The following is a 16,260-nucleotide window of genomic DNA, read 5'->3' as shown; positions in this document are numbered from 1 at the left end:
CTTGAGAAAGAAAAACAAAGCTGGAAAAACAAACACTCCCTGATTTCAAACTATTTCAGTTATAATAATCAAAATCAAAGTAGTATGGTATTAGCTTAAAAACAGACACATAGGTCAATGGAACAAAATAGCACAGAAATAAACTCACAAATATGTTATAGCATGATATAGCTAGCTATCTCCTCTAAGCAAAAAACAAGAAAACAATAAGATAATATTTTCATCTTACAAAGTGTAAAAATGTGAAGTTTTAAACAGGTGTTAGCAAAGCAGAGACTTAGGTATACTTATAACTTTTTTTTAAGATTTTATTTATTTATTCATGAGAGACACAGGCAGAGGGAGAAGCAGGCTCCCTGTGGAGAGCCCAATGGGACTCAATCCGGGGCCCCTGGGATCATGACCTCCTAAGCCAAATGCTCAACCATTGAGCCACCTAGGTGCCCCTACTTCTAACTTTAGGTAGGATTTATATTTGAAGAAGCTTGTTTTGGAAGACCATTTGGATTTCAATCAAACTCTAAATGTGTAACACTGAGTCTGGAACTTAATTTCTAAGACTCTGTCTTAAAGAAATGGTCATATATGAAGACAAAGATGTGTAGATATTCATTTGCAGCCCATTAAAATTAAGAATCAGCCAGTGTTCTATATGCCAGAGGTTCAATTAGGATACATCCTTATGCAAAATGCTAAGCATCTGTTAAAAAGAAGTGGTTCTATATATATTTTGATATAGACAGAGTTCCAGGAGCTGTTAAGTGGAAAAAAAGAAATCTGAGGAACAATGCATAAGACATAATCCCATATATGTTAACTTATATGTTTAAAATTTATACATTTACATATGTTTTAATTTGTATATATTCACTAATCGCTCTCATTAAGTTGCATTGTTCTAAACATGCTAAAGAATGATCTCATTTCATTCTCACAACTTTAATACACCATTGTTACCAGTGAGGAAACAGAGGCACAGAGAAATTTTTTTGTTAAGATTTTATTTATATATTTGTCAGAGAGAAAGTACACAAACAACAGGAGCAGCTGGCAAATGGAGAAGCAGGCTCCTTGCCCAACAAGGAGCCCATTGTGGACTCGATCCCAGAACTGTGGGATCATGACCTGAGCCAACGGCAGACACTTAACTGACCTAGCCACCCAGGCGTCCCAAAGAGGCACAGAGAAATCAAACGACTTTCACCAGATAAGATTTAAACCCAGGCATTTGACTCCTGAATAACCATTAAACTACAGAAAGAAAGAAAACTGGAAGGAGGCAGTGTTGAGAGTATACCCGAGGAAGGCAAGGGGAGTTGGGGAAGCGGGATTTGAAGGTTTTTCATACGTTTCTATATCTGAAACTTTTACACAATGTGTTCATCATTTACTTATATACTTCTTTAAGTTCAGTAATTTTTAAAAAGATTTTATCTATTTATTTTAGAGAGAGAGAGAGCAGAGGAAAGGACAAAGGGAGAGGGAAAGAATCTCAAGCAGACTCCATGCAGAGCGCAGAGCTCGATGCAGGGCTAGATCCCAGGACCTCAAGATCATGACCTGAGCCCAAACCAGAAGTCCAATGCTTAACTGACTGAGCCACCCAAGTGCCCCTACTTACATATTTTTAAGGTGGATAAAGGATTGTCAAGGGGCTCACCTTTGTTCTGTTCTGTCAACGAATTTTTAAATAATTCATAATTAAGAAAAAAAACATGGAGAACTTTTCTCCAAACATTTTCCAATTCCATTTGCTTAAATTGTGTGAGATGTTTGAGGTTTTTGTGTTATCTCTGTGGTCTTTAAATTTTTGATATCACATTAGTAAGCCGTATATTGATTTAATTACCATAGATAACCCAGTTAAATATTAAGTGTTAATAATCATTTAGCATTTTATAACCTAGCTGTGGTTATAAAGTAGGGATTCCACATACTTCCTAACAGGTCCTTGAAAATGGAGCTGGCTTGGAACTCATTCTTTATTGTCCTCCTAAGCTTTTCATGCTGGGGCTTGGATTGGGAATCTGATAGAAACTTCATGTCAGCTGCTGGTCCTCTCACCAATGACTTGCTATACAACCTGAGTGGTTCACTGGGAAACAAGACTTCTAATTTTGCAGCAGAAGACAAAAGCATTTATGTTTGTCAACAACCTGTGCCTGCTTTCCTGCTGGAGTATTTCAGCAGTGTTCGTGCCAGTGAGATCACCCATTATAAAGTATTCCTACCGTGGGCACAACTTCTCCCAGCAGGAAGCTCCAAGAACCCAGACAGCAAAACAGTGCAGTGCTACCGGCGGTTGCTTGAGACCCTCAAGGCTGCACAGCTTCAGCCCCTGGTCGTTCTGCATCACCAGAATCTCCCTGCCAGCACTGTCCAGAGAAGTGAAGTCTTTGCTCATCTCTTTGCAGACTATGCCACATTCGCCTTCCACTCCTTTGGGGACCTGGTTGAGATCTGGTTCACGTTTAGTGACTTGGAGGAAGTGATAAAAGAGCTGCCCCACCAGGAATCAAGATCTTCACGTCTCCAGACCCTCACTGATGCCCACAGAAAAGCCTATGAAATTTACCATGAAAAATATGCTTCTCAAGGTAAGTACACATGACCCCGAAGGCTGACCCACTGGCAGTCCACCCAACTTCCCCCAATCCTCCTTAGAGCAGGACTTAGCGTTTCTTCCTATTCCCCTTCATATGTATTCTTTAGTGAGAAAAAAACATTGTATTGAAAACTTCTCAATGGAGAGAGGCAGAGGTAGCTTATATTGCATAGTGCCTGGCACTTCCTTTGAAAACTCCTTTTAAGCTCTCCTTCCCCAAGTCTTGAGTTTGTGCCACCACGAACTATCTTCCTACCCTTCCTTCTACTGTCCTGCCTCCCTTACTCTCTAAGGCTTTAAGATTGCCCAGCCTCCCTCAGTCTCCTCTTTTACTCATGCAAACCAAGGTATGCATTCTTTAAAAAAAAAAAAGATTTATTTATTTGAGAGAGAGACAGAGGAAAGACCTGGCCAGGGAGGGGGGCAGAGGGAGAGAGGGAATCTCGAGCAGATGCCCAGCTGAGTGTGGAACCTGATACGAGGCTCAATCTCGTGACCCTGAGACCATGACCTGAGCTGCAATCAAGAGTTGAATGCTTAACTGATTGAGCCACCCAGGCACCCACAGGGTATGCATTCTAACTGAAGTTTACATTCTAACAAAGAAGACAGATAAAATAGTGATATACTGATAGGTAGTGAGAAGAGCAAAATTGCAATGGTTCATATTCTGCTTCAAAGCTGATTCTGATCCAGGGTCTGATTCAGTAGGTTTGGGCAGGATCAGTACATTTGTGATTTTGATAAATTCCTAGGTGAATCTGAGGTACATAAGTTTTGAGAACCAGTTTTGGATTGTATATGCTTTCTGGCTTTTATTACATACTGCATGTATATTTGTATACATAGTATATAACATATTTGCATACTTGTGTATTCTACTTTTTAAACAAGATATTTTATGAGTATATTCTCATTTTATTAAAAATTCATTGAAAGAGTGTGGTTTATAATGGTCTTATAGATTCCCATCATATGAAGGTATCACAGAGTTTTAAATATTTCTCTCATATATATATATATTCTTTTACACATAAGTTTAATTTTCATCATTATGAATTACATTGCGATAAGCATTTCTATACATAAATCTTTGCCTACCTTCCAATGAATTCTTTCTGATTCTTTGAATTGAAATTACTAGGTCAAAAAATGTACATTCTTTAAAACTCTAAAGCATGTTACCAAATTACCTTCCAGAAAAATTATAATAATGTATACCAACAGTTATAAAACTATTCTGACCCTACTCAGCCTGTCTTCAATGATGTAATCATTTTTGTTATTGGTAATTTGACAGCTGAAAACTATTATCTCCTTATATGCTTCATTTGCAATGTATTTGATTATAAGAAGATCAAACATTTTTTCTATGTTAAAAATGAAAGCAGGGGGCACCTGGGTGGCTCCATTGGTTAACTATCTGCCTTCGGTTCAGGTCATGATCCCAGAATCCTAGGATTGAGTCCTGCATCGGGCTCCCTGCTCAGCAGGAAGTCTGTTTCTTCCTCTGCCCTCATGATATCCCTCCCTCTTACTCATGATCTCTCTCTCTCTCTCTCTCTCTCTTATTCTGTCTCTCTCTCAAATAAATAAATAAAATCTTTTTCTAAAAAAGTGAAACCAGGTGATCCCTGGGTGGCTCAACAGTTTAGCGCCTGCCTTTGGCCCAGGGTGTGATCCCTGAGTCCTGGAATCGAGTCCCACATCAGGCTCCCTGCATGGAGCCTGCTTCTCCCTCTGCCCGGGTCTCTGCCTCTCTCTCTGTGTCTCTCATGAAAAAATAAATAAAATCTTAAAAAAAAAAAAAAGTGAAAGCAGGGCAAGGGAAGAAAGAATGTGAATGTGGACAGAGCCATTTCAGATAGGGGTATCAGAAAGGCTGTGTCCTTAGGGACAACAGCAAGGGAGGGAACAAGCAAATAGATTGGAGAAGAGGATTCTAGACTGGGAGAAAGTACCTACATGGGGACAGCAACAAGCCCAGCAGTCAGTTTAATGAACTTGGAGGAGATGGGGGAGATGAAGAGAAGCTAAATTTGAAAATGGATTCTTTGGAAAACCTGTCTTGGGGAGGGTGAGCAAGTAAATGTTCGCTGTAATTCTACTGAAGAAGCACTGGGTGAATGAACTTTGAGAGGTTTGTTCATCTCAAAGGAAAATCTATCTTGTTTTGAGGACAGTCTCCGTAGACTTATTTTGATTATAAAAATATATAAACATGTTTATTAAAATGTTTGCAGATTCCATTTTTAATATTTATCAGGTTACTAAAGACTATTTTTTATACTTGTAGTTTCCTTTTCTTCTTCTGCTCATTCCTCCCATCCTATATTTTGTGTTTCATCCATATCACTAGATTTTCTACCCCAATATAATGCAGGACACAAAATAAATTTTTTCCAGTCTCCTTCCTACTCCAAAAGGTGGTTTTCCTTCTTTCTTTCTCTCTCTTATCCTCCCCTCCCTTTTTAGTCCAATCCTGTAGCTTTTGTTCTTTTTAAAATATACCACCTAATATACACAAAAAAGTTGTATAAATATGTTTGTTAAAAGCAAAATACTATTAAAAAATTACTGAATTGCTTTTTTTTAGAATATTTTATTTATTTATTCATGAGAGACACAGAGAGAGAGGCAGAGACACAGGCAGAGGGAGAAGCAGGCTCCATGAAGGGAGCCCGACGTGGGGCTTGATCCCGAGTCTCCAGGACCACGCTCCAGGCGGAAGGCGGCCCCAAACTGCTGAGCCACCTGGGCTGCCCGATTTTATTTTATTTTTAAAGATTTTTATTCATTTATGAGAGAGAGCACAAGCAGGAGGAGGGGCAGAGGGAGAAGCAGACTTCCCGCTGAGCAGGGAGCCTGATGTGGGACTTGATTCCAGGACTCCAGGATCATGACCTGAGCCGAAGGCGGATGCTCAACCAACTGAGACATCCAGGCGCCCAAAGATTTTATTTTTAAGTAGTCTCTGTACCCAACTATTATCCTACTATCCCCATTCCCCTCTCCCATGTCAGCCCTAAACAACTGCTAATTAACTTCCTGTGTCTATAGATATCCCTGTTCTGAACATTTCATATGAATGGAATAATATGTGGGTTTTTTTGTGACTATATAGGGATCTGTTGGATGTTCCTTTCATGGATAGGCTGAGATTATGAGTTTTAAGAAGGAAGATTACAGAATAAAGTGCTATTTTCCTCATGTATCAAGGGTACATATTATCAACATGATTTATGCTGTTGATTTTTTTTAAAGACTTTATTTACTTATTCATGAGAGACACACACACACACAGAGGCAGAGACATAGGCAAAGGGAGAAGCAGGCTCCCTGCGGGGAGCCTGATGTAGGACTCAATCCCGGGACCGGGGGATCACACCCTGAACCAAAGGCAGAAGACCCTCAACCACTGAGCCACCCAGGCATCCCTATGCTGTTGATGTTGACCCTGATCACCTGATTGAACTTGTATTTGTCAGGTATCTCTAGGGTAAAGTTACTCTTTTTCCCTCCTTTCATACTGCACTCTTTGGAAAGAAGTCACCATACACAGCTCACACTTAATGACTGGGGAATTATGCACCCTCTTTTTTTTTTCTTTCTTTTTTTTCTTTTTCTTTTTCTTTTTATTTTTTTCTTTCTTTTTTTTTTTTTTTTAAGTAGGCTCCACATCCAGTATAAGGCTTAAACTCACAACCTTGAGATCAAGAGTTGGATGATCTATCAACTGAGCCAGCCCGGTGCCCCAAGTTATGCTCCCTCTAATAAGCAGCTTTTAAAAGTTCTTTTCTAGAGATGCCTGTATGGCTCAGTCCGTTAAGCATCTGCCTTCAGCTCAGGTCATTATCCCGACATCCTGGGATTGAGCCCTGCATGGAGACCCACTTTGGGCTCCTTGCTCAGCGGGAAGTCTGCTTATCGCTCTTCCTCTGTCCCTCCCCACCCCCTACTCTCCCCATCCCCTCTGCTCTTAACCACGGAGGCAAAAGATTTGTACACTGAAAACTTTAAAACATTGCTAAAAGAAGGTAAAGAAAAAAAATAGGAAAGACATCATTTGTTCATGGACTGGAAGACTTAATACTGTTGAGATTTCAGTACTGCCCAAAGCAATCTACAGATTCAATGAAATCTCTGTTAAAATCCTAGTGACAGTTTTTGTAGAAATAGAAAAATCCATCTCTAAATACATAAGGAATCTCAAAGGACTTCAAATAGCCAAAACAATCTTGAAAAAGAACAAAGTTGGAAGATTCACACTTCCTGATTTAAAAACTTCCTACAAAGTTACAGTAATCAAAATAATATGGTACTAGCATAAGGATGGACATATATATATACCAATGGAATAAAATAGAAAGCCCACAAATAAACCCTTGCCTATATAGTCAAGTGATTTTCTACAAGAGTGTGAAGACCTTCCAGCTGGGAAAAAAGAGTCTTTTCCAAAAGTGTTCCTGGGAAAACTGAACATCCACACATAAAGGAACAAAGTTGGACCTTTACCTTGTACCATATACAAAAATTAACTCAATCATGTTGGAAAACAAATCAAAGCCACAATGAGGTATCACTTCACATTCATATGAATAGCTATCATTTTAGAAAGGAGAAAAACATAGGTGTTCATGAAGATACAGAGAAATTGTAACCTTTATGCATTGCTGACAGGAGTGTAAAATGATGGAAAAGAGTATGGCAGTTCCTCAAGAAATTAAACATAAAATTATCATATCATCTAGCACTTGTGGGGACGTACACAAAGATACTGAAACCAGGAACTTCAACAGGTATTTATACACCTATGTTCACAGCAGTGTTATTTACATAGCTGAAAGGTAGAAATAACCCAAATGCCCAGGGATGGATGAATGGATAAATAAAATGTGCTATTTATATACAATGTAATATTATTTGAGCTTAAAAAGAAGTGAAATTCTGACACATTGGATGAACTTTGAAGACATTATGCTAAGTGAAATAAGCCAGTCACAGAAGGACATTTATTGTAGGATTCCACATACACAAAGGACCTAGAATAATCAAATTCACAGAGACAGGAAATAGGATAGTGGTTACTAGGAGCAGGGAAATGGGGAGTTACCTGTTTAATGAATATAGAGTTTTAGCTTGGAATGTTGGAAAAGTTTTGAAGATGAATGGAGGTGATGGTTGCACACAAAGTGAGTGTACTTCATGCCACTGCAATATACACTTAAAAATTTTAATGGTGGGGCACCTGGGTGGCTCAGTCAGTTGAGCTTCTGACTCTTGATTTTGGCTCAGGTTATGATCTCAGGGTTCTGGGATTGAGCCCTGTGTTGGGCTCCACACACAGCATGGAGTCTGCTTGTTCCTCTCCCTTTGCTCCTCCCTACACTTGTGTTCTTTTTCCCTCTCCCAAATCAGTAAAGTCTAAAAATAAATATAATAATAATAATAATAATAATAATAATAATAATAATGGTAAGATTGCCTGGGTGGCTCAGTTGGTTAAGCATCCAACTCTAGATTGCGGCTCAGGTTATGATCTCAGGGTCATGAGATTGAGACCTACATCAGGCTCTGTGCTCAGCGGGGAGTCTGCATGAGATTCTCTTTCCTTCTCCCTCTACCCCCTCCCTGCTTTTTATTATAAATAAATAATTTAATGGGAAACTATGTTTTATATATATATATATTTTAAAGATCTTATTTATTCATTCATGAGAGACACAGAGAGAGAGAGGCAGAGACATAGGCAGAGGGAGAAGCAGGCTTCATGCAGGGAGACTGATGAGGGACTTGATCCCGGGACCGTGGGATCACGCCCTGACCAAAGGCAGATGCTCAACCACTGAGCCATCCAGGCGTCCCTCTTATATATATTTTACTAAAATTTTTGAAAAGTTCTAATCTTTTATATTTGTTAATAAAAACCTATTTATGTGTTCAATGTGCTGCCTCTGGGGAGGATTCAATGGAAGGGAGGATTCTTGGCGGAGAGTTGGAGGTTGTGGAGAGTGGGAACATCCTTCTCATGGGAAGAGTAGGATTACATACAGCATCCCCCACTTGTGCTAGGGTTATAACACTAGGAATACCAGCTTGACCAAGCAGTAATAGTAGCTTGAAGCATTGATATTGACAGTTTAGTATTGCCCAGATTACTTTTATTGGAGCATTTGAGACAAAGGGAGAAGAAGCAAAAGGAAAGTGGCTATTTTTTGTAGACAACTGTAATGGTTTTTAGTAGAATGACTTTCCTTTGTGGTGGAAACAGGTGAGCTTATCCTTTAGTGAGGACTAGCAATGCTTAAAAGAGACATGAACTTAATAGTGTTATGCAGCGATTTTTTAAAAATATTTTATTTGTTTATTCATGAGAGACACAGAAAGAGAGAGGCAGAAACAGAAGCAGGCTCCATGCAGAGAGCCCAACGCAGCACTCGATCCTGGGACTCCAGCATCACGTCCTGAGCCAAAGGCAGACACTCAACCACTGAACCACCTAGACATCCCTATGCAGTAATTTTCGACAGAGGCTTAAACCCACAGCAAATACCAATTTTGAGCTCTCTATATATGAACACCTATCTTTAATTATGTCTAACAAAAATTGCAAGATAAATTATCCTAAAGCAGAGCAATTACCCCCCTTTCAGTCCCATAGAGAACATGAACCACAAGCTTAGTGTGAGACTCTAGTTTTGAGTAATCTGGATTTTACAGTATTTTAAAAAGTATGATTTATGCTTGCAATGAGAATAGGTTGGCAACCACAGTGGGGAAGTTTGATTATTTTGTATGATATAAGAATTTCTGGAACTTCAAGTACATTTGTTCACTCTAGTTCTAAAAGCAGCTTGCAAAGTCAAATAGAAAGATTTGTGAGTTCATTCTGGATATATGTACTCTTGTTTCATTTCATTGGCCTAACAATGACACTAAATTGTACATTTAAAAATGTTAAACACAAGTCGTATGTTCCATGTGTGCTGATGTGATGGTTGGAAGCTCGGAAATCTGTGAAAGGCCAGATGGAACCATTAAACACAATCACTGAATAACTAGATAATAGTGCTATCTTATCAGAACAAGGACTCCTTGTCTCTAAGTGATATTCTCTGCTCAAAAGATTTCAAAGTTCTATTATGTTTATCAAAATAAGCCCCTTTGGAGGCACCTGGCTGGTTCAGTTTGAAGAGCCAGCAACTCTTGATCTTTCGAGTTCTGAGTCCAAGCCCCAGGTTGGGCATAGCGATTACTAGAAAAAAAAAAAAAGAAAGAAAGAAAAGAAAGAAAGAAGAAAGAAGAAAGAAGAAAGAAGAAAGAAAGAAAGAAAGAAAGAAAGAAAGAAAGAAAGAAAGAAAGAAAGAGAAAGAAAAAAAGCCAGCCACTCTTGTAGTTGTTAGTGGTGGCTTCATTGTCTCAGCAGATCTTCCTCCTGTACAGAATTCGGATGAAATGAAGTCAGGCACACAGCCTTACAGTTTAACTCTCAAACTCTGGTTTTATTCAGTTTTTGTTTAGTGTTTCCAAACTACAGGTCTGCTATGTATCCAGTGCTGAAGTTGGTATCTGGAGAGGTTTAAGAAATGTTTAAAATTTTGCTCCTCAATGAGCACACAATCCAGTGGGAGAGAAAGACGCAGGTGCAGGAAAGAGTCACAGAGCAAGACAAACACCTGAAGAATCGCTGCCGCGGCAGTGGTTCTCCAACAGTGGTCCAAGGACCACTGCATCAGGAGCAGCTGGGAGGCTTGTTAAATGCACTTGTTGCCCAGCTCAGCCCAGTGGGCTGACAGGTGTGCAGGGGAGGGGGATGTGGGTGCGCACGAGGAGGAGCGCCACTGCAGGTAATCAAATATCACAGTAAGTGGGTGCACGCTGCAGGTGTCCTCTAGTTTTCCCCTCCGTGCACCATAGGGGCTGAATTGCAGTCCCCACGGTGAACAAGGACCAGAAAACACCAGGTCGGGATAGCACCCTGCCTTTAAACAGAAGGTAAGAAAGCCGTTCTCACCTCACTGTCTTTACACTCTGGAGGGGCAGGGCAGGGTCATTGCTTTTATTCTGAAAGAGTTACAAGTGTCTTACATTTCAAAATCCTGCTTTAGATGAAACATTCTCTAAAGGGACTTTTTTGGGTGTTTTTTTTTTTTTAAGATTTTATTTATTTATTTATTTATTCATGAGAGACAGAGAGAGAGAGAGAGGCAGAGACCCCGGCAGAGGCAGAAGCAGGCTCCTCACAGGGAGCCCGAAGAGGGACTCGATCCCAGGACCCCAGGATCATGCCCTGAGCGGAATGCACATGCTCAACTGCTGAGCCACCCAGATGTCCCGGGACTTTTTTGTTTTTAAAGCCCCCCTGTTATCTAAAATGTTTCAGCTAGGGTAAAGTCGTGTAAGTGATGTCTTCAAAAATCCCGTTTAAAGTGGTGAACATTGGGACGCCTGGGTGGCTCAGCATTTGAGTGTCTGCCTTCCGCTCAAGGAGTGATCCTGGTGCAGGCATCGAGTCCCACATCAGGCTCCCTGCGGGGACCCTGCTTCTCCCTCTGCCTCTCTCTCTGTCTCTCATGAATAAATAAATAATTTTTTTTTTTTAAAAATCGGTGAACATGGAACAGGAAATGAGTCCCCAGGCAGCTCCTGCAGTCCCAGCATGCAGCCTCGCTCACCTGCAGCTCACCTGGTTCCTCTGGTTGGTTTTAGGTGGAAAGCTCTCTGTGGTCCTCAGAGCTGAAGCTATCTCGGAGATCCTGCTGCAACCCTCCACATCTTCCCTTGCCAAGGTAATGACAATCTCCCCCCACCCCCAATAGCATTTGTAATGTTTGAGGAAAGTTGTGATTTTACTTTTAGTACACAAAAGAAGTTTTCATCGGTTGGCTTGACATTTTTCCAAGTGCCTCTTCAGAGTGCTGTCCATTCTCTAGATTCATGTTTGCAAACCAAATCTCATTCGTTGCAACCCCAGCTCTTGCGTGGCAAGTGTTAGCTTTTACCTATGCAAAGAAGTCAAACGCCTCTGTTTGCTCTGAGGTTTTTTTTAAGATTTTATTTATTTATGAAAGACACAGAGAAGCAAAGATGCAGGCAGAGGGAAAAGCAGGTTGCCCAGGGGGAGCCTGATGCGGAACTCAATCCCCAGACCCCAGGATCATGACCTGAGCTAAAGGCAGACTCTTAGCCACTGAGCCACCCAGGCACCCCCGATTTTTTATTAAGAGTCCAAGATAGCTTACTGGAGGAGAAGCCAGTTTATATCGAAACAGATAAAAAGAAGAGTAAAGGATTTTGTTTTGTTTTTTAAATAATGTTCTCTCTACAGCATCTTGGTTTCTGCCTCTGCTAAACATAACTTTTTAACTATAATTTTAATAAGAAAAGTTTAAAAATCTGAGAATTGAATAGATTTGGACTTTGTAAGCTTGGCTGCTGGGAAGTAGGAAAGTCATAAAAAAAAAACTGATTTCTGTCGTTTTGCAGCATTTTACAGGGTGCTGTATAGATACCACAGTACCATATGCCAGACACTGGTGTCTGTGCTCTGATGGAGGCCCCATAGGTCAGGGTCCGGTCTTGAAATTTACCAGCTCAGGAACTTAAAATCCAGATGTGATAAGGTTCTGAATAACCAGCTCCGAGGCTGACTGGCCAGAAGGCCATCTAAATTGATTTATAAGAGGTAATAACCTCTATCAGTTATGAAACCAGACGACCAAAGTGCTGATCAGAAAATTGCTTGTTGAGCAGTAGCCTTTGAACAGATCTCTTCTCTTTGCCCCAGTTTATGCCACCTACTGCTTCTGGTTTTTCCAGGAATACAGTTTTTATCAATTCCTTACTGGGAAGCTACACTCAGTACTCCCTCAGAGATTTTAAAATGCATTGCATGGGTGGTGGGTGATGGTGGCACAACAATGTGAATGTACCTAGTGCCACTGAACTTGGTAAGTTTTATGTTATGCGTATTTTGCCACAGATTGCAGGAACTGGTGCAGATTCCTCAGGGCCTTCCAGAGGGTGGCTCGGTCAGGCTGTCTTGCTCTCTCTCAGGTCTCCCCTCCTATTTTTCCCAATGTGTATGCTGTGCTTTCTTCTTGCTCTCTGGCATGCACCACTCAGTGTGCTTCCTATCCTAGCTTTGCTCAAATCTCTGCCAACAAAATTCTACGCATTTACAACATACATGTACATATGCTTTCCATCCAGAGGCCTCATTTAAATAATACTCCCTTGCTCAACCTGATGTGCTCTCTCCCCACTTGGAACACCTAGCCCTCTGTTTAGACCAGCACTTCCCAAGTATTCTGTATCAGACTCGCCTGGAGAGCTAGCAAAGCGCATACAGGTCGAGGCTTAATGTGGAGAGACTGGCCTGAGTCTTCATAGGCTTTCCAAGATTCCCAGGTGAGTTTGAAGACCACTAGAATGGACTTTGCTTTCAACATTTTTAACTCTGTATTTTCTCATGCAATTAGTGCATTTACTAATACCCTCCATTAAGATGTAAACTTCTGTGGTTCTCCCTCTTTAAATGTGAATTCTTCATCCACTGTGCTGAGCACAGTGATTTTAAGGGTAGGAACTCAAGGACTCTGTGTTGTAGAGAGTTGAGTTGAGTGCGGGGGGGAGAAGGGTTGGGAGTGGCACTCAGCAAAGTGGAGCAAGTGTGTAGACTGGTAAGCACTGATGATGACCTGATTAGGAAAGCCATAGAGAGCCAGTGGTGAGTCAGTTATTGAAGGTCCAAGGGCACTTGGTTGTCATCAGATGCTATTATCCAGGGTCTTTGTTCCAAGGGAACAGATCATCCATGAAGGAGAGATGATGGGTGATGATCTAGTCATGATAAAGGCAGCGAGAGAATCATAGTGGTATGTTTATGTGTTTAGACTCTATAAATCTGAAATTCTTAGAATGTATGCAAGCCAGAGACCGTGCTGAGGAGGTATGTCCAGGACCATGAGAGCTGTGTTCTCAGATAACACTATGGACCAAGCTAGGGTCCACTAGGGGGGAACTTTAAACTGTGCCCTGATAGTAGCTAGTGACTATAACCTACAATTAAAATGAAACCCAAAACACCACCAGTAGGTTCTGGAGAGATCACTGAGGTCCTGTGGGTGTCTGAGGTCTCCACTGTATCCATTCCAGCAAAATGGGAGGGCTGTGAAGAGGGTGTTGACCAGGGCAGTTCTGGCCTCTGACTCTTAGTGTTCACCTCTTGGGTGGGAACCTACCATTTCTGGCATACTGTACTTCATTCATTCACTCATTTTATCATATTCATTTATCCAGCACTTACTATGTACCATGCACTTTGCTGAGTGTGTGGTGATATATTCCCAGCAACATGCAGGCACATCCCACACACACATTCTTATCTGTCCCAGCTTGTCCTCTGCCTGCTATTTCCTTGAAAAATCTCACTTTGGAGTATCAGTTTAGTAATAGGAGGAGAAAGGAAAAAGGATATTTCTCAATAGTGGTTTGTCTTGAACTTGCTTATGTTCTAACTACCCTATTTACTTATTTCTAGGGCGCAGTTGATTTCCTCTCTCTTGATGTGTCTTATGAATGCCAAAGCGAGGCAAGTTTGCCACAGAAGCTGAGTAAATTACAGGTAATTTGATCCATTTCCCATATTGATGATGAGTGGAGAGGGTTCCTGGCAGCATATTAGACATTTAATGTCCTGGCTGATGTGTAAACTGGGCTTGCACCCATGGGCAGCAGAGTTGCGCCAGGAGAGATCTCCTGAAAGCATTGCTGGAGAACATTGAGTGGTCAGGCAATCTTCCCTGGAAGGGATAATGAAGGTTATCTTGTTAAATATTTACATGGATGTCTTGTGTAGAAATCTACTGAGAATTGAAATTCTGGTGTTCTAAGATTTAAAAAGGCATTTTATGGGTGGTGGTCATGGTTGTACAATGAAATGAATGTACTTAACGCCACTGAACTATACACTTAAAAATGGTTACTATGATAAATGTTATGTGCATTTCACCACAACTGAAAAAAGACCTTTCACATCCAGGTCTGCTAAATCAGATGCCAGCTATGGGGACCTTCCTGTAACCTCAGACCCTTTTTTCCTGTTCCTGGACTTGAGTTTCCTCAAGTCTAATGATTGTGACTAAAGTATGTTGGATGCCACCTACCTGCCTGTTAGCTTTCTCTCCTATGCTTGGTCTCTGCTGAGCAACTTCCTTGAGGAAGACAAATTCCAAATTCCCTGGAGTCCTGACCATTATCCCACCTTCTGACAGGTTAGAATGGATTGTACATCCAGTGGCTTCTCTTCCGCCTTTCATAGTCTTAGCAGCATTTTTATCCTTACTGCCTTCTCATAGGCCTCTCTGGGGATGCCTGGCCACCAGCATTCATCCCTGCCTTCCTCTTGCTTCTGCAGGGGTGGGTACAAAGCCACTTGTGTAAATTTCTAAACAAGATTTTATATATATATATATATATATATGTGTATATATATATATATATACACACACACACACACACTCACCTCTCTCTCTCTCTCTCTCTCTCTCTCTCTCTCTCTCTCTCTCTCTATATATATATATATATATATATATATATATATATAAAATTTTTTTTTTTACCTTAACAAGATAACTTTCATTATCCCTTCCAGGGAAGACTGCCTGACCCCTCAATGTTCTCCAGCAATGCTTTCTCGCAGTGCCATTGTGCATCTGTTAGCTTCTCAAAGCTGAAGGCACCTTATCTGTAAAGAAGGGACATTATTGCAGGTGACTCAGAAAATAATGTGCCTGCCTGCCTGCCTTTGGAAGTTGTTTTATTGGTGTCTCTCAGGGGCCCTTGACCCCTCAGACGAGGAAAAACTTGGTGTTGGAAAAATGACCAAACCCAACCTCCCCGCAAAAGATCATTTAGGGTTGACATGACAAACAACATGTCAACCTTCAAATGTTTCCTTTGAGAGTGAAATGGCTTAGAAATGGGAGAAAAGACACATTTGTTCCATTTGAATGAGGACCTCCTCTTTTAACTTTTTATTATAGAAAATGTCAAATATATCCAGACGTAGAAGGAAAAGTATAATAAGCCATCCCCAACTTCAAAAGCTATTGGCTCATGGCTGATCTTGTTCCAACTATCACCTACCTTCCCCTTCTCAAGCCAGACTGGGGAGGTTTTGTTGTTACTATTATTGTTTTTAACTCCCGACCCTGAGATCAAGACCTGAGCCGAGATCAAGAGTCAGACACCTAACTGCCTGAGCCACCCAGGTGCCTCTTGAGCCAGATTGCTTTGGAACAAATCTCAGACATTCATAAATACTGTTATGGTGGCACCTGATTAAGCCTCTTGTGGTAACAAAGGCCCCTAACATGAGTGGGTGGCCTTGTTCCTAGTCCCAACATGGTGCTTGATTCTGGGAGGAGCTTTGTAACATGTTGAACCTCTCTCTTTGCTGGTGGTCAGTGAGGAGGGTGGCTGATGTTACTGAAGAGTGTAGATTGTTTTCCCTCAGAGGCTAGAGTCTGCTCCCTTTATTAATTGACCTGGCTAGAGAACCTTTCCAAAACCAGAGTGTTTATAGCTTCTCATCTTGAAAATTTGTCTATGTTATCAAAAGACTTACTCTAGGCAGCTTCCATTCACTTGCT

The 16,260-nt window shown here is 40.9% G+C and overlaps 1 protein-coding gene across 1 annotated transcript in view; it reads left to right on the top strand.

Moving 5' to 3' along the window:
- Positions 1-1,957: 1,957 nt before the first annotated feature.
- Positions 1,958-16,260, top strand: part of LCT (lactase) — a 51,769-nt gene continuing 37,466 nt past the window's right edge. Inside the window, exons 1-2 of the mRNA XM_049097340.1 lie at positions 1,958-2,597; positions 11,315-11,394. Of these exons, the coding sequence (XP_048953297.1) occupies positions 1,958-2,597; positions 11,315-11,394 (720 nt within the window). The remainder of the gene's footprint in view (positions 2,598-11,314; positions 11,395-16,260) is intronic.

This window comes from Canis lupus, chromosome 19, assembly GCF_003254725.2.
Source record: "Canis lupus dingo isolate Sandy chromosome 19, ASM325472v2, whole genome shotgun sequence".
NCBI classification, from domain to species: domain Eukaryota; kingdom Metazoa; phylum Chordata; class Mammalia; order Carnivora; family Canidae; genus Canis; species Canis lupus.
Note: the sequence above shows the minus strand (reverse complement) of the source record. Positions and strands in the feature narration are given on the sequence as shown.